This window comes from Physeter macrocephalus, chromosome 14, assembly GCF_002837175.3.
Source record: "Physeter macrocephalus isolate SW-GA chromosome 14, ASM283717v5, whole genome shotgun sequence".
NCBI classification, from domain to species: domain Eukaryota; kingdom Metazoa; phylum Chordata; class Mammalia; order Artiodactyla; family Physeteridae; genus Physeter; species Physeter macrocephalus.
In genome coordinates, this window is record NC_041227.1 from 753,362 (window position 1) to 777,750 (window position 24,389).

Genomic DNA, 24,389 nt, shown 5'->3' on the forward strand with positions numbered 1-24,389 from the left:
GGGGGGGAGGGGTGGGTGATGCTCTCTGTCAGCTCTGAGCTCCTGGGCGGCGTGCCAGGGGGGCCTCTGAAAACAGAAGGTTCCAGGTGATCTAAACTACACAGTCAGTGCTGCCCGGCACGGGGAGGGCAGCTCCCTCTACAGGGATGACATGGGTCAGCTGAGGATGCAGGGGTGCATAGCGAAGGGCTGGGCCTCTGCCCTGGACTGGTTCCCCGGATGTTCTCACGCTCCGAACCCCGGAGCTGAGAGGGGCTTGAGTCATCCCTGTGTCCAGCTGGGCGGGAGCGGGAGGCCCTCAGCAGGCCCCGGAGCAGCTCCTGCCCTCCGGCCTTGAAGATTCTGTCCCCTCCCTCGGCCTCAGCGTCCCAGGGGCCCAGAAGGTGGAGCCACACGTGGTGAGGTCGATCTTCCCACTTGAACTAGACTCCCTGAGGCGCTGTAACCCAGACGCGCAGACGCCCGTGTGGGGCGCGTGCACACTTCCAGCCCCCTGTCCCTGCCGCGTCACGCGGGCCCTGCTGTTCCATCAGGTGCTCAGAGCTGGCCCCCCCCCCGCCAGGTCCGGACCCCCTGCCACCCCCTCCTGGCTAGGTGTGCAGCCCAACCAGCCCAGGGTGCCCTGGTCTGGGGGGCCCGGGGTTGCTCCAGGCCCCAGCCCAAGCCCCTGGCCACATGGGTGCCCCCTTCCCTGGACAGGCTGCCCTCAAGCCTGGTCACAGCCACAGGTCTGCCAATCAGCCCGAGCCCAGGGGCCCCAGCACCCCCGAACCCAACAGTTAGGGAATGGGGTGGAGGGCTGTAACCCCAGTGGGCAGAGCGGGGTCCCTAAGACAGAGGGCTCTGGGGTGGAAGGGACGAAGAGGAAGACCGGACCGGGTGGCCTGCCCCCGTAGCCCCTCCCCGGAGTGCAAACATCCCTGCTGCTCCCAAGAGCAGAGCAAAGAACGGGCTCAGTGGGGACCCTGCCAAGGGTGGGGGAGGGGGGCTCACCGACCCCAGGGCCAGGCAGGCCCAGTGACGGTCACAAAGGGGGTGGGCGGAGGGGGGCCCCACCCGGGCCTGGAGCCCCCATGTCCACCTGGCGGCCCTCCCCCCACCCCCCCGTGCTGCACGAGCCCGGCACAGAGCGAGGAGCCTGGAGCCCAGGCCCGGGCCCCAGTCCTGGGAGTGGGGTGCAGTCTCGCCCCCAGGGAGACCCCTCTGACATCCTGGCTGCACTGGCCCTCAGCCCCACGTGGCCAGGGTCCTATGGAGTCCCTGGAGTCCTCTGCCAGCAGAGGCCTGGAGCCACCTGGTTCCCTGCAGGAAAGCCTGGTGAAAGGTGCGGCCGGACGTCCGCGCCCCTCCCAGGCTCCTGAGCCCGAGCCGCCTGTCCCGGGCTGGGGGGCCACTGGGCGAGGGGCGCTCGGGCAACTGGAAGGCCGGGTCTCCCAGGAGAGGGTCCTGGGGGTAGGTGGAGACGGATGGGCCCCAGCTGGGACCTCCCAGTGAGCCGCCTTGGGATCCCCGGCCCTTGCCCTCTCTTCTCCGGTTCCCCACCCTGTGCAGAAACACCCTGACCTCTGCCACTCCAACAAACCGCAGGTGTGCCCGTCCTGGGGCCCCTTCAGTAGGTTTCTCCGGGGATGGCCCTCTGCCCCGCCCTACCCGCACCCTTTGGTGGCCAGGGAGGAGGACAAGGGTCCCCGGGTACTGGGTCTCCAGCTGCTCCTATCTCAGGAGGGAAACCGCAGCCCCCAGGTTTGCTCTGAATCCTCTGGACCTGGGGACTGGCTGGCTCAGAGGACCCTCTGAGGTGGCCCTGGCAGCAGGGGTGTGTCCCCTGGGGGCACATCTGAGGTCTATTCCCTCGGATCCTGAAATTCGGGGGTGGGGAGGGGAGAAGCAGCCTCCCTCACTTCTGGAAATTCCAAACATGCATCCTCCAGGCACCACCCCACCCCGTGGTGGAGTCTCCCCGTGAAGGAGGGCCGCTGCCTGAGCTGAGGGAGCCCCGCCCCCCGCCCACCCCCCACCCCCCACCCCCACCTGGAAACAGGTGTTTCTGCGAGCACATCCAAGCGTGTGGCTGCACAGAGGAGGGTCTGGGAGGATCACCCACAGAGCCGTGGGCATCTCGGAGGAGGACCAGCCTCGGCCTCTGTGCTTGTCTGTGGCCATGGCTGAAATTCTTGACACAAGGGATTATTCGTATTTTACTTATACAGTTAAATAAAAAGAAATCAGGAGCTAAAAATAACTATCATATGCTTATTCCAGAAACTTCAAGAATACTGAAAACATAAAGAAAGTAAAAGTCACCATCTGAACCAGCTCTGGCACCACCAGGGCCAGTTTTCCAGAACCGACCTTGCCCGACAGCTGCTTGGGCATGGAGCTCACTGGAGCCTCACAGATTTCTTTGCAACTCTCTGTAAATCTATAATTATTTCAAAAGAAGCAACTGAAAAAAGCCATCAGCCTCCCCTCCACTGAGAAGCACTGCTCTTACTATTTTACTGTTTCCTTCCAAACATGCTGTGTATTTGCTATTTGCCCATTTTCCTCACTTAATGTTACGTGCAATTTTTTTTTTTTAAATGGGCACATACCAGGTTTTTATTGTTGTTGTTGTTCGTATGTCAGTTTTGTTTTATTTTTTGCGTTACGCGGGCCTCTCACTGTTGTGGCCTCTCCCGTTGCGGAGCACAGGCTCCGGATGCACAGGCTCAGCGGCCACGGCTCACGGGCCCAGCCGCTCCGCGGCATGTGGGATCTTCCCAGACCAGGGCTTGAACCCATGTCCCCTGCCTCGGCGGGCGGACTCTCAACCACTGCGCCACCAGGGAAGCCCCTCCTGCGGGCTCTTGAGTTTCCAGGAGGCTCAGTGCTCAGACGCTGGGCCTGCTGCCCGGGCCTGGGGGCACCACAGACTCCTCTGAGACAGGAGAGTAGGGTCCCCCTCCCCCCCACACCCCCACCTCTCTTCTGGCTGAGAAAAGAGCTCCAAGAGCGCCCCACCCAGGGGTCTGGGAACCTGGCTGGTACAGGGACACCCCGACCTGTGTCCGCAGAGCAAGGACTCCAGGTGACCACAGGGCGCCAGGTGAGCACAGCAGAGCAGGCGCGGGCTGAGGGCCTGGGGAGGGCGGGGCAGAGCACCTGGGGCTGGGATCCACCCCCCAACCCTACCCTCAGCGCCGGCTCCCTGCCCTGTCCACAGAGACATCCCCCTCCCCTCAGAGCCTCTGCAGACAGACCCTGCCTGGTGGCCCGAGCTCCTCCTGGGACCCCACTTGCTGACGACGACGAGGACCTGTCCTTCCAGCCACCAGCGGAAGTCCGACAAAGTACAAGCTGGGTGCCACCGGCACTGCCTTTGGGCTGGGTCAGCACAGACAGACCAAGGCGGTCACGTGGGTTGGGGGGAGCCATGTCTGCTGCGGTTCTGGGGGTGGGGTCCTTAGAGCCTAGAACGGTGCCTGGGCCAGAGTATCATAAAGGTCTGTGGAAAGGAGAGCGAGAGGGGCGCAGGGAGAGGAAAAGGATGGCTTTTTAAATTCACCCTTAGAGAAAGATGTTCTATACTACGCCACCTCCACCCCTGAGGCTGGAGTGGGGCCCCCAGAGACGACCCTGAAACCAAGACTGGAGCGGAAGAGCTTTATTTGGGGGTCACCGCAGGAAACAGCCAGAGGGGGTGCGCAAGGCGCCGATGTTGGGTGCGCTCTTGAGGGTCCTTGCTGTGGGCACCCCTGCTGGGGGCCTTGGAGCCTGAGGACCCCCAGCAGCGGGGCCAGGCTCTGGCTCCGGGCTTGTGACCAGAGCCGAGGGCAGAGCCGCAAGAGGCCAGAAGGGGGCGCGTGGGGAAAGCGAGCACCAGATCAGCCGGCCCCCTCCTGGGCATCTCCCTGCTGGCTGAGGCTGGACCCGCCTGCGTGCAGTTGTCTGGACCACAGCTTCGGGGCTGCCTCTGCACCCCGGTCTGCACGACCTGGGCTTCTTAGGTCAGATGATTTCCTGGGCATGCATGGCCCCAGGCCCGGCAGGAGGATTGGCTGGTCCCTGAAGAGCATTCAGCACAGCTAGCCTGACTCCGTCCTGCCCCTTCCCCAAGCCCAGGTTCCCCTCGAAGCCGAGCTGGGAGGCTCGGGGCCAGACTGGAATCATGGCTCGGGGGAGGGAAAGGAGGGAAGGCCGAGCAGTGGCCTTCTGGTCTCAGCCCCCCGAGGTCCAGAATGTCCACCGAGTGGCCACCAACAGCTCCCGCGCTCACAGCTCAGCAGCCCGGGAAGCATCGCATCCCTGGGGACCCAGCTGCTGTCCTGGGCTGGGGCTCACAGGCTCCGAGTGGGCCAGGTGAGGCGCCCACCCCAGCCGGAGTTTAGCAGGACGTGTCACCGGACAGAGGGGGATGATGCTGGCATGCAAAGAGACAGCGGGCGAGCCGTGCGGAGAGCCTTTCCTGTCCAAGGACAGTCGCTGCGGGCCCTGGGCTCCCCTCCTCCCACAGGAGGGCTGTGCTGCCCGGCGCCATTCTCCTTACCTGCCCCCAGGACCCCTCCAGGTGCCGGTCCCCTCTCCAGGGCTAGCCCTGCTCACCCTCATTCCCGCCCACCCACCTACCCTCCCCAGACACCCGGCCCAGCCATCGAGGCCCCTCCCTTCCCAGGCCACATGCAGCCCTTGATACATCTTGCACGGTCTAGTCACGCTGGCCCCCTGCTCCTTCTCCTAGTGCTGCCCCCGCGTTTTGTGGCCACACTGGCTGCTGTGGTCCCCGATCTTTGTGGACCTCTAGCGGGGAGCCCTTGTGGTGTCCTGGGGCCTCACGGCATTCGATCCGCGCTGCGGTGAGCTGGTGCTTGGGGGTTAAAGCTCTGTGGTCACCATCTCGACATTCTTAATACTTCGGCTTTGAATGTACGCTTTGTAAAGTGCCGTCCAATGGGACAAAGGGGCATGTGGCAGGGACTTGGGGCCTCCCAATATTCCTTCCCCTGGGACCGATTCTTGGCCGCCCACTTCCCTGTCCCCCAGCCAGTGACCATCACCGACCCTTGCCCCAGCGGGGGTCTAGGGGTGAACACAGAGGAACACTGATTGACAGGGATGGGCCCCAGGTGGCTACGACAGTCTGAGTTCCTCTGTGAGAGCCCCCTGACGTTAAACAGCAAATAATAAATAATAACTGCCACCACAGGTCAGAGAGAGATGTGGAGGGAAGGGGGGCAAGGCCTCTTCCTGTTTCTGGAACAAGGCCCCAGGTTGTCCCCCTGCACTGTGGCGGCCCCGCTGGGCCGGGAGCTCACCTGCATCCTCTCACTGCCAAGGCCGACGCCCCCCGAGTTGCACGAAGCTGCAGAGCAACTCAATCCCTGCTGTTGTATCAACCACCCGGCAGGGTGCGCCCGCTCCCACAGCTGAGACATCCGGGCCCCAAACCACCCGGCACTGTCTCTGGGGACAGATGGTGGTTTGCTGCTGAGGCCGAAGGTGCCCTTGACCAAGAGGAGCTCAGACACCACAAGTGCAGCTCCTGGAAAAGCAGGGTGGGAGCCGACGGGCATGACCGGCACGGGCCGGGGGTGCTGCAGGGCCCAGGGGTGCCTCCAGCCGGCCCCAGACTAGCTGTGCGGCCTGGGCAAGCTTTACCTTCCGGGAGCCTTACCAGCTCCAGGAGCCCAGAGCTGCTTCTGTCTCACCAGTTTGCTCTCTACCTGTTCGATGGTTCACCTCCCCTACACCGAGCTGTCTTCCCAGCACCCAGCAGCGGACACAGGCATGGCCCGGGCTGCGGGAGCTCCTCTTCCAGCGGGTGGGCAGTCAGCTCTGCGCCCTGGCTCCCAGGCCTAGCTGGCGAGGGTCTGCCTGTCCTGAGCCTCAGTTCTGGGATGGGCCCCAGAGGCCTTCCCCAGGTCAGGCTGGCACCCCTCCTGGCTCCATCTGAGCTCTGATCCAAGGTGCCCTGTTTACCCCCATCTCTCCCCTCTGGGTCGTGGGGCAGCATGAGGCGCACCCTCTGCCCCTGAGCCTTCCCCTCGATGAACGGTCAAGCAATCAGCATTTCACAGGCTGTGAAGCATCCCCCCGGCTCAGGGGCCCTGTGGGGCAGGGACCGCCTGTACCCCAGAACTCCACACATGCAGAGCACAGAGTAGTGCTCAGTTAACACTTACGGAATTAGTGACCCGATGAGACCCTTACAGAGACGCAGTTTCAAAACTGTCAAGTGCTGTAAATTACAGGAGGCACGTCAAGGTTACTCCTGAGCTGGGGAGCAGGAAGAGCCCGAGAACAAGAGCAGGTTTGTGGGGTATGAAGCAGCTCCAGAGAAAGTGCAGAGAGGGTGGTTTCTGGAAGGAGGCCATTGAGTAGGGTTGAGCCCCGAGAGTTTAGGTGAGAAAGGGACCGGGGAGTGGCTGACGCCAGCACGAGCACCTCTGTCACCCCTCGGTTGGCCAGGTGTCTTTGTTTGCAGGCCCCTGGAGGCCAGCTGTTGGGTGAGCCCTGTCTAACCCCCAGGGGGCAGTTTGCTCCAGCCAGGTGGTCACCTGAACTCAGGGCCAGCACCCTTTAGGCCCCACCCCCAGCTCGGCAGAAGGTCTCCCTGCCGGTGAATCCGGAGTCCTCTCTTGGGGGGTGACCTGCCAGATCTAACATCATGCAGGTGGCCAATGTGCGCGCCCTCTGACCCAGTGATCTGCCTGCAGGAACCTCCCTCTAGGTGTCCCTGCACAGGTGTGCACGTGCATCAGGGCCAGCGAGGCTGGAACAGCCTGGGAAGGACCTTCTGCCTCCCACTTTGTACCTTTCAGTACGTAGATGAGGTGTTCTTGGTTCGTTTGTTTGTTTTTTGGCCGTGCCACGTGGCTCCTGGGATCTTAGTTCCCCGACCAGGGACAGAACCCGGGGCCATGGCAGTGAAAGTGCTGAGTCCCAACCACTGGACTGCTGGGGAAGTCCTAGATGAGGTTTTTCACCATGGGCTTACGTGCCTGTGCAACAAATAGAAAATCAAACCTCTTTAAATCAATGCTGGAAATGTTTAGACAATCCCACCCCAGCTGCGTACAGCAGGGAGGGGGGGGCCTGAGGGTGGAAGGCCCCGGATGGGGTGGGCTCCCCTCTGCCGTTGGACACACCCGGCAGGAGACCCCTGAGCTACGTGCCTGCATGGACTCGGCTCCTCCCCGAAGCTGGAGGGTGACCAGGGGTCAGGTGGGGGAGGGCTGGAGCGAGTGTTCTGGGCAGTGGGGAGAGCCTGCTGGTCCCAGCACAGACCCGGGGCCGGGCAACCCTTGCCTCAGAGGTCCCCGTGCTGTCCCAAAGCCTGAGCTGATCAGCGTCACTTGAGTCCCCCACACCCCCTCCCTGTGCCAGGAGCCGGGGCAGTTTCTCCCACTCCCTTCACGGCCAGACCATGGCAGTGACCCTCTGCAGTAACAGGAAGCTCAGCTCCAGACTCCGTGACTCCACCCTTCCTGTGTCCTCAGGCCTGGCAGAGGAAAGGCTTCCCCGGGGCTGGTCTGGGAGCCTCAGCCCCTTGTGCTGGGCCCACAGAGTCCCCACCTTGGGCCTCTGGGGGCCTATGCTCCCTGCTCTGAGCGGCCCTCACACCCCCCTCTCCCTGAGATCAGTGAGGACCACTGCCAGATTTCCCAGCTGGCAGGGTGGCAGCCCAGGGTGGGCCCAGGTGGTGGCTATCAGATCCTGCCTGCCCCTTCCCTGGCCAGCAGGCCTGGGTGGCCATACCTCCGCAGGCCTCTGGTTTCCAGGGCTATCCTTCCACCGCTCAGCCCCTGTAACTTGCCTCCAAATTCTTCAGTTGACATTATTTGTGATACCTGTACTGGTTGAATAGTGTCCCCCCAGATTCCTGTCCAAAGGATACCTGTGAGCATGACCTTATTTGAGAATAGGTTCTCTGTAGATAGAATGAAGTTAAGATGAGGTCATACTTGATTAGGACGGCCCTAAATCCAATGACGGTGTCCTTATAAGCGGAGGAAGACTCAGAGGTAGAACACAGGGAGAAGCCCATGTGTTGACAGAGGCAGAGAGCCAGCATTCCAGGCCTTCAACCTTCAGCAGATCTGGGCCTTGCGAAGATGTTACACCTGCCAGAGCCAGGAAAGAAGAAAAGAGACCCACCTGGAAGCCATGTTGGGGAGTGGCCGAAGGGGCGCGGGAGCCCCGAGGAGCAGCCAGGCTGGGGGCCTGGTGTGGGGTGCGCTGGGAGTGAGTGGGGAGAGAGAAGTGGTCTCCCTGCAGGAAGGTGGAGCCAGGAAGGGGCTGTCCATCTCTGAGGAGAGACCAAAAGGCCCCTAGCAGGTCCTGGACTAGGGCAAAGTGCAGGGCTGAACTCTTCCTCCCTGTGGTCAAGAATCTAACATGCAACTATGATTATAAACTGGGGAGCCCCTTGGAGACCCAAGAGAGTGCTCACACAGAAGCACCCTCGGGGAACCTCGAGTCCAAGGCTCCGCGGGGACGGAGGCTGCAGAAGCCCAGGAGGAGCTGCCCCGAGGACCGCGAAGCTCAGAGCCTGGGCGCCCCTCCGAGGGTTGTTGGAGGGGCGTTTGGAGGCGAGCTGCGGGGTAGAGTGGACTGCATTCTGGCTATAAGTGGCTTTCGGTGGGTGGCCGCACTCGCTGGCTGGAGCTTCTTCACATCTGAAGAACCAGCGCGGGGGTGCCACCAGGCTCACAACCTGCGCCAGTCTGCGCCTGCACGCGCCACGCGGCAGCAGCATCACCGCCCCCGCTGCGGCTACCGGCGCGAGGTCCGAGAGATGCACACCTGCGCGGCGGTCCCCGCGGCGCCACTGGACACGCCCATGTGACTGCCCAGGCTCGCCCCGCCCTGCCGCGCGAGACTGGGACCCGGGCGTGAGATCCGTCCCGCCGGGCGGCGACGCGCAGGCGCGGCGCGTGGCGGCTCGTCGACCTCCCGGCCTGCCCCGCGTTCGCTGACGTCGCGCAGCCTCGTCCCCGCTGCCGCCGCCGCTACCGTAGTCGCCGTTGCTGTCGCCGCCGCTGCATCTGCCGCCGCCGCCGCCGCCATTGGAGTCTGCGCCTCGTCAGTGCGTCCCGTCCCGCGCCCGCCCGCGAGGGGCCCGCGCGCCCAGCCACCGCCGCCGCCGCCCGGCCGGCGCCCGGGGAGGAGGCGGCGGGCCCGGGGCCGCGAGAGCGCGGGTGACAGACAGGCCCGGCCTCGCGGGGAGGCCCGAGCCGGCGGGCGCCCCGGCCCCGCACCGCGCCGGCTGTTCATGAAGCATGTCGGCCTGCCCCCGCCGCCGCCGCCATTGGAGTCTGCGCCTCGTCAGTGCGTCCCGTCCCGCGCCCGCCCGCGAGGGGCCCGCGCGCCCAGCCACCGCCGCCGCCGCCCGGCCGGCGCCCGGGGAGGAGGCGGCGGGCCCGGGGCCGCGAGAGCGCGGGTGACAGACAGGCCCGGCCTCGCGGGGAGGCCCGAGCCGGCGGGCGCCCCGGCCCCGCACCGCGCCGGCTGTTCATGAAGCATGTCGGCCACCAGCGTGGACCCCCAGGTAGCGGTGGGGCCGGGGTCGCGGGGCCGGGCGCCGGGGTCGCGGGGGCCGCTCGCGGAGCGGGAGCTCGGGGTCGCGGCGGCCGGGGTGGCGGGTCGGGGTCGCGGGGTCGGCGTCGCGGGGCCGGGCCGATGTCGCCCGGGACCGCGGGCCCGTTGGGGTCGGAGCGCGCAGCCCGCCGGGAGGGGTTCTCGTGGGTAACTTTGTGTTCCCCTCTCTTCTGGTGCTGTCCGCTCGCGCGTCTGGGCCTGCGGCGAAGCAGAGAACAAAAGGACAAGATAATAAAGGTGAGCGGAGTCCGGATGGCGGTGCGGGCCGGGAGCTGAGGGGGCGGCGCTCGCCTAGAGCCGGGCGCGCGTGTCGGGGGAGGAGAGGTCTTGGAAGCGGCAGCCAGAACCGGGGAGTTTTTTTTCTCCCTCCTCTTCGGGGAGATGAAACTTTAGGCTGTGATATTGGGGGAGACGTAACAGGTCGGAAACAGGGACTTTTCAAGGAGAAGCAAGCAAATCGGTGGTGAGAGTAACTCCATCTCTCCCTCCCACGGCAGGCTGGTTGATTGGGGTGGGGGAAGGGAAGGAGGCCGGGGGCCGAGCGACCTGCCTGTCTGCGGCCCCAGGTGTGGGGCTGGCCCTGGGGCGGCCGCTGGCCCTTGGCCCTTTACGCTGGCGCCTTACCCCAGTCGTAAAGCCCCTGTCTTTTGAGCCTCTTGGGATACTCTGGCTTGGGGTCCACCCCCAAAACTCCGTCTTGGGAGAACCGGTGACGCTTCATGTTTACTCCAAAGACTGTTTTGAACCAGTGTGTGTGTTACTCGGGTGTAACCAAATACGGTTATCATGTTTTGAGATTGGAGAAGGCCCAGCACTTATTTACCTTTCCCTTCTTTTCCTGGCTGAGCGTGGTGACAGTGGAAAATAAGAGCACAGCCAGATAACAGTTAAGAAGCGTCGTTCAGTTGCAGGCTTCCCAGCTTTGCTGCCCACGTAGCCAGGCTTTGGGAAGCACACCGTTCTCTGTCTGGCAGACATAGATCTCAGACCACATCATCTTTACCAAGAGCTGGTTACAAGTTCCTTGCATTATTTTGTCTGCACCTCTATTTTGTCAACATCTACCAAAGTACGATGAATTTTTATCAGAAACATAATCTAAGTTATTGGAAGTTTTGCATCAGCTTTCTAATTAGTTGTGTAAGTATCAGTTCTGTAATGTCTGTGCCCCTTTTTTTTTTTTTTTTTTTTTTTCTGGCGGTACGCGGGCTTCTCACTGCTGTGGCCTCTCCCGTTGCGGAGCACGGGCTCCGGACGCGCAGGCTCAGCGGCCATGGCTCACGGGCCCAGCCGCTCCGCGGCACGTGGGATCCTCCCAGACCGGGGCGCGAACCCGGTTCCCCTGCATCGGCAGGCGGACGCGCAACCACTGCACCACCAGGGAAGCCCCAATCTGTGCCCATTTTTTTAAGTAAAAGTGATTTCTAGTAGAAGTTGATGGGTATAAACTTGAGTATCTTTAATTTCTGTGATTAAAAATAATTTTTAAAAAATTCAAAGGTTATATTTTGCAACTTCTCGTTTTAGTACAAAATGGTTCTTTGCATCAGAAGGATACAGTTCATGACAATGACTTTGAGCCCTACCTTTCTGGACAGTCAAACCAGGTGAGTTTATCTTTTTTACCTTTTTTAAAAAATATTTTTACATTTATTTTGACTGAGGTTTGTAATTAACCTTTATTAGCGTATTTCTGACTTTATTATTCTAAACAACAGAAAAGCAGACTATAAAGTACTAGAAATAAAGGAAGAGGCTGACAAAGGATTATACTGAAGAGCAGCTTCACGTTGAAGGTGGGGCGTGAGTGCGGGGAAGCTGGTTTTCTCTCTGGAGGAAATGGCGTCCCACGCGCCTGGCAGGCACGCGGGGTTCTCGTCGGCCTCAGCACTGGTGGGTGAGTGATGCACTGCGTTAGACAGACTGGGGGTGTGCGTAGTTCTCTGAAGTTTTCCGGTGACTTTTTTTAGCTCTGGATGATTGGACTTTTGGTCTAGGAGCAGCTAGAGTGAGACTGGAGCCTGGAGTGAGGCTCCGGCCTTGGGTTCTTCACGCCACTGCTGACTGTGACACTTCTTCGCTGGCTTTGCCCTCTCTGTGCTTGCTTCCTTCTCTTAGGACAGTTGGAAGAGGGGGCTCCTGATAGAGTTGTGGGGAGGGTGAGACTAGATGGTGCGCAAAGAGCTCAAGGCCGTGCCTGAGTGAGTTGTAGCCACCTGTCGTCTCAGGTGTGGCAGGCTCTCTCAGCTTTGGCACTAAGGGGATTGTGGACAGAAACACTCTCTGCTTGGGGGGTGTTGTAGGGTGTTCAGCAGCCTCCCTGGCCTTCCTCTGTGAGATGTCACTAGTATGTGCATACCATTCTCCGCATAACAACCAAAAGTACCGCAGCAAACATGTGCTGGGGGGCTGAATTGTCCTGGTGAAAACCACTGGGCTAGTTGGAGTTGAGGTTTAAGCAAAAGATCTGTCGCTTTTAAAATGCACAGTGTATGTTTGCTTTAGAGCAAAATCAGGCTCTGCCTCTTCCCTGGGGAATGAAGCTAGTCTGCCCTTCTGTAGAACGTCTTAGAACTTTTCTCCATTCTTCTCCTCCTGCCGCACTTGGCAAGTCAGCAGCTGAGGAGCCTGAGAGACCCTGTTCAGAGGGGCCCCCTGAGGGCCCACCCCTCCTCTGGGCAGGACAAGGGGCTGCTCGGTGATGGGCTTTCAGCCAGAGGTGATGGCAGGAAGTTAAGTGGACTTATTTATTTCTCTTACATGATTTGTTCTAGCAGTGTTATGTATTGATTTTAACCAAAATTTCAAGGGAGGGAGTTGCTTCACTTGAAATATTTTTTTATAAGGTAGGAGCTTTTGTTACTCAGGAGGATGTCCTTAAAAATGGAGTAGGTGATTTTCTGATGTCAGTGGAGTAGTCCCAGCTGGCTCACGCTGGAGAAGCCGCATGGAAGGACTGGTGGGTTGGTGCTATCAGTGGACAGCCTTAAAATATCCTCTTCATCCTGTGTGTTAAAATGTGTACTTGTCAGCAAGATGATTAATCAGCATATCACTTAAGAGTGAATTTATTGAGAAAACTCTGAATTGAGAACAGACCTTCCAGAAATGCCCAATTGTTGCAGAGTGTAGGAGGCGTGCCACGCGGGGGGGCTCTTAGATCCTAGTGTTCCTGGCCTTTCCATCGTACGGATGAGGAGCCTGAAGGCCAGAGGGGCTCTGCTGTGCCTGGTGGCAGAGCCAGGCTGTGGACTGAGGGTCGGTACCTCTCACCCAAGTGTGCAGCGGCGTCCTTTGGTCCTCTGTTTGCCACTCATTTCTTCACATGGGCTGTGATGCAGTCAAGAGTCCCTTGAGATGGTCACTGCCTCTAGATGTGGACTCTGCTGTGACGTCCAGCCCAGACTGCTAGTGAGGAAGCCGGAGCGGAGCTTGGTGTGGCAGGAAGCAGTGAGTGCACACTTCCTGTCTGTCCGCTTAGCCTTTACTGAGGTGGCGTTGACGTGAGATGAACTGCCCGTGTGTAAAGAGGACGGTTTTATATGTGGCCTTTCCTGGTGCGCATGAGCACCCGTGGAGCCATCGCCGCGGTGGAGGCCCTGGGCATACCCGTCAGCCCCGGGCTGCTTTCTTACCTTTTCTTAACCCACCTGTGGTTTGTAGTAGCCAGTTGGAGACACTGGCGTGTTCTGATTCGTGAAGCCCTGATGCTTCGGATGACTTGGAAAGTATTTAAAAGCATGCCTTTCAGTTAGTTGACTAGTACCGGGCTCTAATGGGACTGCTTTGCTCGGGGTGGGTGCTGCTTCCCTCAGAAAGGCCTGGGGACCCTGCTCTCGGTTTGTGTTTTCCTTCCTAGTGGCTCCCCGGAGCATCCTTACGTAGCAGCTCTGGATCCCCTTCTGTGACTTGAAATACACTTCAGTCAGCTTTTTGGACATGATGCGGGGAGAGAAAGCACGGGGGGCGGTTGGGGGCCCAGGGTCAAGGGTGAGGGGCTCTGGGTGGGGCTCTGATGCTGCTGGATTGTCCTGACTTTGCCCTCCTAAGGGCCTGCCTGCTTTCTGGTTCTCTGTTTTTTTCTCTGAAAGGTGAGGAAAGACCGCAAGGACCCAGAAAGTTCCTGCTCAGAGTTTTGGAGGCTGTGCCTCTGAGTTTGGTGTAGGTGCTGCTGGCCAGCTGCCCGGCCGAGCGTGTGGATGGAGGGGTTACTGGGGATTCCGCGTCCACACTCGAGCGTTCAGTCGTCGGCAGCCTTGTCAGCGTGCCCGGTCACGTCTGACGTAGACAGAAAGGAGAAAAGTCAACTTTTTCGTTTTTCCTCTTTAATAATTCAGTTGCGTTCTAAGTGTAATGAGAAGCATTCACCTTTTAGGAATGTTGTATAAATTTACTCGTTTCAGGTTCTAGGGCTGATCATTTGTAGTTGGTCTAAGCCGTGCTGTTGGTTGAGTCCTCTGATGAGATGTGGGCAGAGCTGCCCGGAGTGCTGGGGGGTGTTCTGCCACTTGAGGGTCAGCGTGGCATCTCTTCGAGACCTTGCGTCCACTGTCTCTCACATGCCGTCCGTCCTATGTGGTCGAGCTGACACGTATGCCTCTCTGCTTCCTTGGCAAGAAGCTCCTGTCTGGCCACCCTGAAGGCTCCTTCCTTGAAAAGGGTGCTCAGCTGTCACCCAGGGTTTCTGTCAGGTTTTGGGTGGGCTTTTCACCCAGCGGCACAAAGCTGGACGCGTCGACGCCTTCTTGCGGCGCCTGCCCCATGCAGAGAGCCTGGAGGAGCTCAGCCCGTGGCTTCCTGCCGCTCCGCAGTGGCTCCGGGGGCCTGGGCGGGGGTCGGCGGGAGCGCTTGGTCGTGGGCACTGGTCACCTGTGGCTGCGTCCGGGAGCCGGGGGGTCCTTCAGGTGCGGCGATGGTGCTGCCCAGTGGCATGGGGACACACTGCTCACCGCTGCGAAGCTGCTCGCGGCCGCGCACCTCAAGGCGGGAGACAAGCGCAGAAATTGTGTGGGTGTCCGTAGCCGTGGTCTCCCCTGACCTGAAGCCTGCAGCCCAGGAAAAGCGAGCGGCCAGCCGCACCCCAGGATTTTCCCCAGGAGCTGTGGGCGTGGGGGGCCTGCTCTCAGCCCTGGGTCTCGCTTTGTCAGTGCTTTCACAATTGCCCCTGGTACTTCTCCTCTTGCGTAGTTTATTCCAGCCCCCTGCATCCCCCATGTAAATGCTTCTCAACATACGAGGTGTTCCATGTGCCTTGGGCTTCGGAAGCCTTGGGCTTTCTGTTTCTCCCTCTAGTCCCTCTTTTTGGTCACTGTAATGGCTGAGTCACTTTATTGTTTGTGAAACTTAAAGCATTTGAGTAATTTCAGAATTTCTTCTCAGAAAAATGGATATAGGAATCAAACGTTCCAGCTTTCAGGTAGGTGGTTTTGGTCATTGAGCATAAGAGTTTTTCATAAAACTGGTTAAGTTTTGTTTTAAGTATAAAAAACTTAATTATAGAATAGGTTTATGGGTTTGTCGTGTTTTCCTGTTTGGTTTTTCAGAGAAAGTCACCTGGGGGTGACTGTCACGACTATTTGAGTCTGTTTTGTTTGGAGTGCCCATTTTGTTTATCGCTTTTGACTCGGTCACAAGGAGGCGCCCTAAAAGTCCAACACTTGGGGGTATCTTTTCTACTGTCACTAGACTAATTCTGCCTTGGAGACCTGTCAGCCTCTCTTTCTTGAGTCCCTAAGTTATACAAAGGCTACAGTTAGACGTGTCACACATGAAAGCGGTTTTGGCTGCGTCGTCCTTAAAAGAGTTTGTTCTGTGCTGCTCCTTTGACTAGCCCTGCGATACCCCTGCGCGGAAGTATTAACGCGCTAAGAGAAAGTGCGCGATTTGTCGTCGTCCCTTTGGTTTCTGCACCCACGTCCCTGGCACGTGAACCTGGGCCTCTTGACCTGGGCTGCACAGCTAACTAAGTAGATGGCGTGTTTGCTGTCGCAGGAGCCCAGCTGGGGAGCGTGCTGTCTGAAGAGCCTGAGGCCGCGGCTGGGCGGGCTTCTGAGGGGCCGGGTGTGAGCTCGAGCAGCGCCCGAACCCTGCGGCACCACTGGCGGCCTTGTGTCCCAGCTCTCGGAGTGGCACAGTTCAGTGTCGCTGTGACTCGGGGCTGGGACGGTCAGCCCGAGCGCTGCGGACAGCGGGCCCGGAGCCCTGGTGGCGGGGCGGGGGTGGGGGCATGCGGACCCAGCAGGGAAGGCCCCACGGGTTCTCCTGCTGTTCCTGGCAGCTTTGCCTGTTACTCCGCTGCTTCACTCTTGGAGTTTGGAAGGAGACCCGGCAGATGTGGTAGGAGACGGGTTGCCAGTAAGATGGGGATGTAAATGGATTCAGTTCCCAGCACCGGAGGTCACCGCATGCAGCCTGCCGTGCATCCCGCAGCCTGGTGGGGACAGACGACGTCGGGAGGGCTCGGCCAGGACCAGCTTGGAGCCCTAGGGATGGCGGTGCGGGTGGCACGTGGCATCTTCTTAGTAAACCGCAGCTTCGTACCCTGTGAACTTGAAGTGAGGCGTCTTCGTTCCTTTTGTTGTATGAATTGAAGCGTTCAAGGGAGAGCTGCAGTCCAGGTTATTTCATGATTTTCCAGTAAAGAGTTGCAGCCTCACTGGTGCTCTCCTCATAGCGACCTGCCTGCATTGACACGTCGCGGGAGGAGAGGTCGGAGTCCTCCCAGGGCTGCCTCCGCCTTGGTCCTGCCTGTGGCTGGGTGAAGGCTTCAGGGGTGCCGGCTGGCTCGCTTCCTCTTTCCCTGGACAGTCCTGGCTGGAGGTGGCTGAGAACTGCCCATCTGCACGATGGGGTCTGTGTGACCAGGGTGTTGGGCTTCTCCATTAACAGTGAGATTGGGGTGGACTTGAGGGACGTGCCATGGTTAACGTAGTATGTGTGGTCTCACATTCTAAATGAAGTCCCGTTGTGCTTGAGGCTGAAGTGTGGGTCAGAAGTGAGGTGCTGGCCCCGTGGGCTCAGTGTTCCGTGGCCGTGCTCCTGTGGCTCCGGTTGGATTCGTGGCTGTGCGGTTTGGATGCCACGCAGCCCTTGGGTGCTCTCTTCTCCCGAGTGCGGTCCTTGTGTGCGAGGGAGGACGCGTTGATGTGGACCCGGCGCTGCTGAGGTGGGTGCCCAGCTGATGGGGGAGGGGGGTGCTGGCCTCCCTTCAGAAGGCTTGTCCGCCTTGTGCTCTTCCACCCCTGGGGCTGCCCTACCTCCCAGGGCAAGTCCGCCACCCCGGCCTCCCAGGGACTCACTCTCCTCAGAGCAGCCCCTCCCGCCGGCACAGGGTGGGTGGAGGCAAGCAGGGAGGCGGGGCTGGCGGGGCTACAATGCGGGGGGCCAGAGTCACTGAGATCCTTTCAAGGGCAGTGGCTCAGGCGGCTCCCCTGCGTTCAGAGCGCCGATGACGGCCACTTGTCTGGCTTTTTCTACCCCCTGAGAATCTTAAGGATCTGTGTTAACAAGCAAACAGTTGTTACTACATTTTAAAAGCAATTCTGGAATAGTCTGCCGTCAAGTGGAGCAGCCAACAGGAAGGAGATGTGATTCCTGAAGCCCCAAGAACCCTAGGATGGGGCAGGGAGGGAGGAGGTGGCAGTGGAAACCGGCAGAGGGTGCCTGGGTCAGCACCGTCACGTGCTGGGCCGGGATGTGCTGAGGAACTGGCCTGTCCTCCGCAGGGACTTCTGGGAGTTCCAGAGAGATAAACTCCCTGCTCTCATCCAGTGAAGCGAGCCTCCTCCAGTCACCTGGGACACCAGCCACCCTCTGCCGGCCAGGGCGGCGGGTCCTCTGACTGGACGACAGGTGCGGGGTGGGGGAGGAGGGCTCCAGCCGCCACTGCTTGTGGAACTTTCTGGATACTTGGGAGAGCCATGCAGAAATCGGACCAGAAAACTCCACGTTTGCCCCCACTCTTCCTTTCCTTCACAGCCTTTCCGCTCTCGGGCCCGGTTCTGACCAGGACCCCTGGGTGAGTCTCTCTCCAAGGAGACGTCTTCCCAGAACTGCTGACCCCAGGTCTAAACCCGGCCCTGGGCAGCTTTCCTGAGACCCATCCCCCGCAAGGGGAGGCCCTGCAGCTACTTCAACTCCTCCCAGGGGTTCCCGCCATCACACGGAGGCATGTTCTCAGTAAGGGTCTCCCCGCCGTAGCCAGCTCCCCTCTGAGAGCCCCAGGAAACGGTGGGGACTGAGGGGGCCAGACCCCTTTGGGCTCAGGGGTCGGGGCAGGGCGGGAGTCCTGGGGGTCATCCAGGTGAGTCATCAGCAAGCCTGTAGCCCTGAGTTCGTGGCTGCTGTTGGAAGTGTCTGCTGCCTCTTTAAAGCTTTCTCACTTTGCGCTGTGCTGCCCGTGCTGTCAGTATCCTGCGTAAGCATTATTGCCAGTGGGACAGAGACCTGCTCCTCAGCCTGAGTTCCTTGAAGTGGGTCACTCTTCAAGGTGCAGTGGAGGGGTTGCTGAGAAGATTGCTGTCACCTAACTTGAATCCAGATCAGTTGCAAGTGACCCTTTGTGTTTGGAGCGGCCCCTGGGTCATCCGGGCGTCGCCCTCTCTGTCCTGGCTGGGCCCCTTGCGGGGGGAGCCGGTGCCGCACAGGCCCGTTCCCCACCAGCCTGCGCTGAAGTAGCCTGCGCTGAAGTAGGCGCACTTGACGTGGCGGCGCCTCCTCCGTGTCGGGACACGTCTAACTCATCACGTGCTTGTTTCCGCAGAGTAACAGTTACCCCTCCATGGCCGACCCCTACCTGTCCAGCTATTACCCACCATCCATCGGATTTCCCTATTCCCTCAATGAGGCGCCATGGTCTACCGGCGGGGATCCTCCAATCCCATACCTCACCACCTACGGACAGCTCAGTAACGGAGACCATCATTTTATGCACGATGCTGTTTTCGGGCAGCCTGGGGGCCTGGGGAACAACATCTATCAGCACAGGTTTAATTTTTTCCCCGAAAACCCCGCCTTCTCGGCCTGGGGGGCGAGTGGGTCTCAGGGGCAGCAGGCTCAGAGCTCAGCTTACGGGAACAGCTACACCTACCCGCCGAGCTCCCTGGGCGGCACGATCGTGGACGGACAGACGGGCTTTCACAGCGACACCCTCAACAAGGCCCCTGGAATGAATAGCCTGGAGCAGGGCATGGTGGGCCTGAAGATCGGGGATGTCACCACCTCTGCGGTCAAGACGGTGGGGTCGGTTGTCAGCAGCGTGGCGATGACGGGCATCCTTTCCGGCAACGGCGGGACGAACGTGACCATGCCGGCGTCGAAGCCGACCTCGTGGGCGGCCATCGCCAGCAAGCCCGCCAAACTGCAGCCGAAGATGAGGGCGAAGAGCGGGCCTGCCGTCGGGGGCGCGCTGCCTCCTCCGCCCATAAAGCATAACATGGACATTGGCACTTGGGACAACAAGGGGCCCGTGCCCAAGGCCCCGGCTCCGCAGCCCCAGCCGGCCCCCCCGCCCCAGCCGGCCGTGCAGCCCCTTCCCGCCCAGCCTCCCCCTCCGGCCCCACCACAGCATCCGGGCCCCCAGCAGCCGCCCCAGACCCGGTGGGTCGCCCCTCGCAACCGGAGCACGGCGTTCGGGCAGAGCGGGGGGGCCAGCGGCGACGGTAACTCTCACGGGAGCGCCCAGCCCAGCGCCGCCCCGAGCCCGGAGTCCCACCCTGTCCTGGAAAAGCTGAAGGCCGCCCACAGCTACAACCCCAAGGAGTTTGACTGGAACCTGAAGAGCGGGCGCGTGTTCATCATCAAGAGCTACTCGGAGGATGACGTGCACCGCTCCATCAAGTACTCGCTGTGGTGCAGCACGGAGCACGGCAACCGGCGCCTGGACGGCGCCTTCCGCGCCCTCGGCAGCACGGGGCCCGTCTACCTGCTCTTCAGCGTCAACGGCAGCGGCCACTTCTGCGGGGTGGCTGAGATGAAGTCGCCCGTGGACTACGGCGCCAGCGCCGGGGTCTGGTCCCAGGACAAGTGGAAGGGCAAGTTCGACGTGAAGTGGATCTTCGTCAAGGACGTGCCCAACAACCAGCTCCGGCACATCCGGCTGGAGAACAATGACAACAAGCCGGTCACCAACTCCCGTGACACGCAGGAGGTGCCCCTGGAGAAGGCGAAGCAAGTGCTGAAGATCATCGCCTCGTACAAGCACACCACCTCCATCTTCGACGACTTCTCACACTACGAGAAGCGCCAGGAGGAGGAGGAGGTGGTGCGCAAGGTGAGTCTGGGCCCCGGGGGTGGGGTGGGTCACTGGCAGGGGCGGGGGACGTCTGAGCGGTCGCCACCCCAGAACCCGGGGTCCTCTTCCAGTTCTTAAGAGACACTGGTGCACACACTCTTGTAAAGGACCTGCGGGTAACTTGCTCCTTTTTGTGAATTAGGATGTTTTCTAGAACGGTGCTTCCTAGTCTTTCTCCAGACAGGAACACTTGGAAATAACGTTCTGTGGCCCTGGGGTAGACAGGCGAGGCTGCTGGGGCAGATATCCCCACCGAGGGCCTCCCTGGGCGTTGCCCTCAGCAGTGGGGACGCTCTGGTCTAGGGGTCGCTGCTTATTTCTCTCTCGAAAACCCAACATCCTGTAGGTTTTGGAAACCTGAGTTTGCTCGTCTAGAGAGTAGAAGGGCAGGCAGTTCATAACTGAAGTGTGTGCGTCTAGAGTCACAGCGAAAACCCTTGGGTGGGTCTTTGAGGGGTCCCAACCTCCTGTGACAGCCCACGGAGTGAGTCTGCTCCGTAGGAGATCAGGGCTCAGAGACCCGTCAGTTGGCCCAGAAATGGGAAAAATAAGGACGTTGTGACACACTTGGCAAAGCCACTTTGTTCAAGAGAGTTCACCCTGAGAGTCTTCCTGCTTTTTTGGTGTTAAAATGTTCTTTCTTTCATGAAATGTCAGTTGATAATAGGTGGGTTTTCAACCCCTGTCTAGTCCTCTGTATTACAAAAAAAAAAGCGTCATGCGTCTGGGAAGTTCAGTGTCCTGAGTGTTTTCCGGCAGAAAGGCTTGTAAACGGGATGTACAGAGAACCCGGTGCTGGTAGCCGTTTTAAAGTTGTACGAGACTAACGGCTCACGGTTTGCAAAACTTTGAAAGCAGCTTGGCCCCACTCTCACTCTTGGGCGGAAAGGAGAAGGGCTTATTTCCAGTTACTGGGAAATTGGGTGTAAAATGAAACACTGAGTTGCTGGATTTGCAGGGACAGGACGGAGATCATGCTCGTGAGACTTGCCGTCCCTGGTGACTGGGCGCCGGCTCTGCGTGTGTGGCGTCTTAGGTGCTGTGGCCCTGGGTTCTGCCGGTTTCGATGAGCTGAGGGGTAAACTTCTGCTCCGCCCTGGTGGGGGTTTGAAGGTGCCGGTGACCTGGAACTTGCCTCGTGATGGTGCTGGCACCTCAGGAACGGGCAGAGGAAGGAGCAGCCCCCCCTCAGACCCTCGGGGCCCGAGGCTTCCAGGTGTTACTGCAGCGGGCTCGGCCGAGGTGTCCTCTCCTCTGTTGCTTTGCCGGCCTCGCTCTGAGGCTTCCCCGGGCTGCTCCCCCCTCCCCCTGGGGCAGTGAATGCTCCAGAAGCAGGTGAGCGCCTGCGAGGAAAGGTGCGCCAGCCAGCTGGGCTGAAAGCCTTTGTCCACAGGGGTCAGTGTTCCATTAATTCAAGTTCTGGAAGCCCGACCTCTTGCAGTCCTGGCGGCCTCTCTTGAGCTTGCTGGGCTGTAGAGGAGTGGGGGGTGGGTCTCAACTTGGCCCCAGAAACTTCAACCAGGATGCTTGTCTTCAGGGTTCATTCTGGAGTCGGCAGCTGGCACTGCTTTCCATGCAGGAGTTGGGTGTGTCTTTAAGAAAGACGTGTGCCGAGATGAGGTTGGGAGCAGCTCCCTTAAAACCCTGAGCTTGCTGGCGAGGCCACCGTCACCAAGAAGGCCGCCCTGGAGACTCTCAAGAAGTCCTTTTGTTTATCAGCTGGAGTTTGACTCCATTGCTTTGAAATGATCCTGATGCTTAGAAACACATTGTGTTGACAGGTGAGATGTACTTGCCCTTCTGCAGGAGTGCTGGCTGTCCTGCACCTCAGCCGTCCATCTGAAAGCCAGCTGGCTCCTTAGGGAAGCGCCGAGTCTTGTGGCAGCTGGGTCAGACCCAGCCCTGCAAGCCTCTGGGTTTCAAATGTAGAAACAGCCACTCCTCAGGGCGCTTAAAATAGTGCAGGTTTTAAGTGACAGTGAGAGTCAAGCTGAAGAGTTCCTCATACGACTGGACTGGCCACGGTCCAGGGTCAGTTCTGCACAGGCACGGCAACTCAGTGGAAAACCAGGCAGAGACAGGGTTAGGAGTGCGCCTCCTCTTGTTGTGTTTGCTGTGAGAAGAGGCTGTTCACAGTCTCGGGGGTGGTGGTCCTTGTAATGGTTGAAGGGAGTCGGGGCCTTGGGAGGTGCCCACCCTCGTCGGCACCACTCCAGCCGCAGCCACTTTGAACTCGAAAGAGAGGCTTGCATTGCTCTCCAGGAGGAGCGGTAGCTGTGGTCTTTCTTGGAGGATGCAGAACACAGAGCTCCTAATCCTTCCGGTTCAGAGTTCAGGGTGGGGAGGCAGTGTTAATTCTTGGAGCTGCAGCCGTCCACCCACCCAGCCCGGCTCACCCACGTGCTCTGGGGCTTTTCAGGATGGTGAGATGGTTTGAAAAGCACCGCAGGTGCTCCTGAGGGTTGCCCTGCCCTGGAGATGGCACGGAGGATGGGGGGGAGTTGGCGTCTTCTGAACCTGAAGACACACGCGGTCTGTTTCTAGCAAAAGAGAGGGTTTTGCTTGCGTTGTACTTTACACGTGTAGTGACCCCGAATATTTGGGAGTTGCGTCATCGACCAGCCCCTGTCCAGCAGCGTCCTTTACCAGCTTCATCCTGGTTGAGGGGGGCAGGAGGAGGGGGACTTTTCCATGTCTCAGCTGAATCGTAAGGAGAGGCCTAGATGGCTTCCGGCAGGCAGGCAGCCGTGGGGAGGGACGGAGCTGTGGGTCACAGGCTGGTCACACACTTTGGGAAAGGTGGTCCTCTCGGTGGGAGGAAATAAACTGGCCAGGGGAGCCTTCCCTGCCCAGGTGGCCACCACGTCAGGCGGTTATCAGGCGCCCATTCCGTGTGGCCAGGACCCCGAAGCTTGGAACTGTCTCGGGCGGTGGGCCCTGCAGGGAGCAGGGTCCAGATCTGGCCGCAGCACCTCGACCTGGAGGGAATTTGTCTGCGCGGCACGTTCGCTACCGTGTTAAGCCTCTTTTCTCTTTTTACAGGAACGGCAGAATCGAAACAAGCAGTGAGGACGCAGCAGGTTCTGTACCGTCAGACGTGGGGCTGGCGCGGTTGGAGAGTGTGTGCTTGGTGCTGTCTCTTGGCGTCGGCTCTGGCTGGCCTCGTGCAGGGCTCGACTGCTCGCATCTTTACGTTCTTTGTAGTTTATTTTTGCCCAGATGATCTGCGTTTGTTTGTACTTTTTCTATGTATTATAGTATTGTAGAACTCACTAATAAAGGACTATGTTTTCGTCAGCTTATCGACCACACTGACTTAATGTGAAATAGAAGTATCCTTAAAAACAAAAACCTAATCCATCCCAAAGATTTTTTATTACTATCATTTTTGGTGAAACTTATGTTCTCATATTTACAGTCATTTACTATCTTGATATGAGACTGCCTGTCTCTCACCCCTTTTGCTTTAATAGCGAGCATAAGAAACCATGAGTCATCTGGCATTTAGTGTGTTCTGTTCAAATGCTTCCCTTCAAGATGCTGAAGTCAACAGGCGGATGATCACCTTGTTCAGCTGTTTTGCCATTTCATCTGTTACCTGTCTGAGATGCTAATCTGCCCATTTGATTTCTACCGGGCAGAAGGCTAAATCTCAGTCTCTCCAGTTTGGTGAGCCCGCTGTTTCCTGGCAACGCGCCTTCCGCAGCCGCGCGCTCCTGGCAGCTGCTCCGCTGCTCAGGCGGTGACCGCAGGCCGGGTGGAGGCCTTCCTCGTGTGTGCAGGCTGTCCGCTCCCCCTTTTCTTCACTGGGGAGTCCTAATGCCGTTTCACGTTTTTATGCCAGTAATACTAAGCTTTAAACCTGGGATCTGGCAGTCCAGACGGTGTGATGGATGATGCCACCGATTGTAAATTTCAGCGTGTGTGTCTAGTTTTTTTCCTGTTGAATGGGTACAAAAAAGCAAAAAAACAGAAAACCTTTTAGAAACTGAATTTGCTGTCGTGTCCTGCGGAACGAGGGGCCTCCGAAGCACTCGCCACGGGAGTTTGAGTCGGAGCATGAAAGCGGTGTGCACGCCTGCCTGGCGCCCCGCACATGAGCCGGGCAGAGGCCTCCCGTGCGGAGCGCAGGTGCTTTCTGAAAACTGTACTCGTCAGGCCCTCCGAGTTACAGCTTAAGCTGTTTTATCTAGACTTGTATTTAGAGCGTGTCACTTTCTCTGAACTGTTATTGCCTGTACGGAGTCACGGACGACATCGGATAACTTCCTCTAGGAAAATACAAGCCTTAATAAACAATACCTATTTAGCAAGTCTGCGGTCACTTCATTCTTCACCCTGTTTTCCCGGTTAGTGTTTCACTTGAGAGCTGGTTGAAAGGGTCACTTCCAGAGGCCCGTGCGTGTCTCCCGCGTCTGCCCGCCGTTTCTCACGTGTGCTTGGTCGTCGGGTGGCCTCCAAGAGCAGGTGGCTCCCGGCTCGCCAGGTGGTCGGTGGGCGATGCGCAGACGGCAGTGCT

At 59.3% G+C, this 24,389-nt stretch overlaps 1 protein-coding gene and 1 long non-coding RNA gene across 6 annotated transcripts; one reads left to right on the plus strand and one right to left on the minus strand.

Annotated features, from left to right (window-relative positions):
• Nucleotides 1-4,621: 4,621 nt before the first annotated feature.
• Nucleotides 4,622-8,758, minus strand: LOC114487602 (uncharacterized). The gene is made up of 3 exons (XR_003682773.1): nucleotides 8,137-8,758; nucleotides 6,794-6,980; nucleotides 4,622-6,338 (listed from the first exon to the last, which is right to left on the minus strand). It is a non-coding gene; the product is annotated as an uncharacterized lncRNA (long non-coding RNA).
• A 642-nt stretch (nucleotides 8,759-9,400) lies between these two features.
• On the plus strand, nucleotides 9,401-24,179 carry YTHDF1 (YTH N6-methyladenosine RNA binding protein F1). Of its 5 annotated transcripts, none has more exons than XM_024128553.3 (5): nucleotides 9,401-9,529; nucleotides 9,792-9,816; nucleotides 11,107-11,186; nucleotides 18,341-19,849; nucleotides 22,913-24,179. In XM_024128553.3, exons 1-5 carry the CDS (start codon nucleotides 9,503-9,505, stop codon nucleotides 22,937-22,939), a joined length of 1,668 nt encoding a protein of 555 aa, XP_023984321.1. In that variant the 5' UTR covers nucleotides 9,401-9,502; the 3' UTR covers nucleotides 22,940-24,179. The 5 variants fall into 5 exon arrangements, with proteins under 5 accessions (XP_023984321.1, XP_028354067.1, XP_028354066.1 ...); XM_028498266.2 differs by lacking the exons at nucleotides 9,401-9,529; nucleotides 9,792-9,816 and adding exons at nucleotides 10,517-10,719; nucleotides 11,298-11,375; XM_028498265.2 differs by lacking the exons at nucleotides 9,401-9,529; nucleotides 9,792-9,816 and adding an exon at nucleotides 10,613-10,719.
• Nucleotides 24,180-24,389: the final 210 nt, after the last annotated feature.

Bases quoted from the DNA above. Each gene is read 5' to 3' on its own strand.
- YTHDF1 (XM_024128553.3), top strand. From the start codon at position 9,503: ATGTCGGCCACCAGCGTGGACCCCCAG. The intron at 9,530-9,791 runs GTAGCGGTGGGG...GCGGCGAAGCAG, and splicing joins CCACCAGCGTGGACCCCCAG to AGAACAAAAGGACAAGATAA. The intron at 19,850-22,912 runs GTGAGTCTGGGC...CTCTTTTTACAG, and splicing joins AGGAGGAGGTGGTGCGCAAG to GAACGGCAGAATCGAAACAA.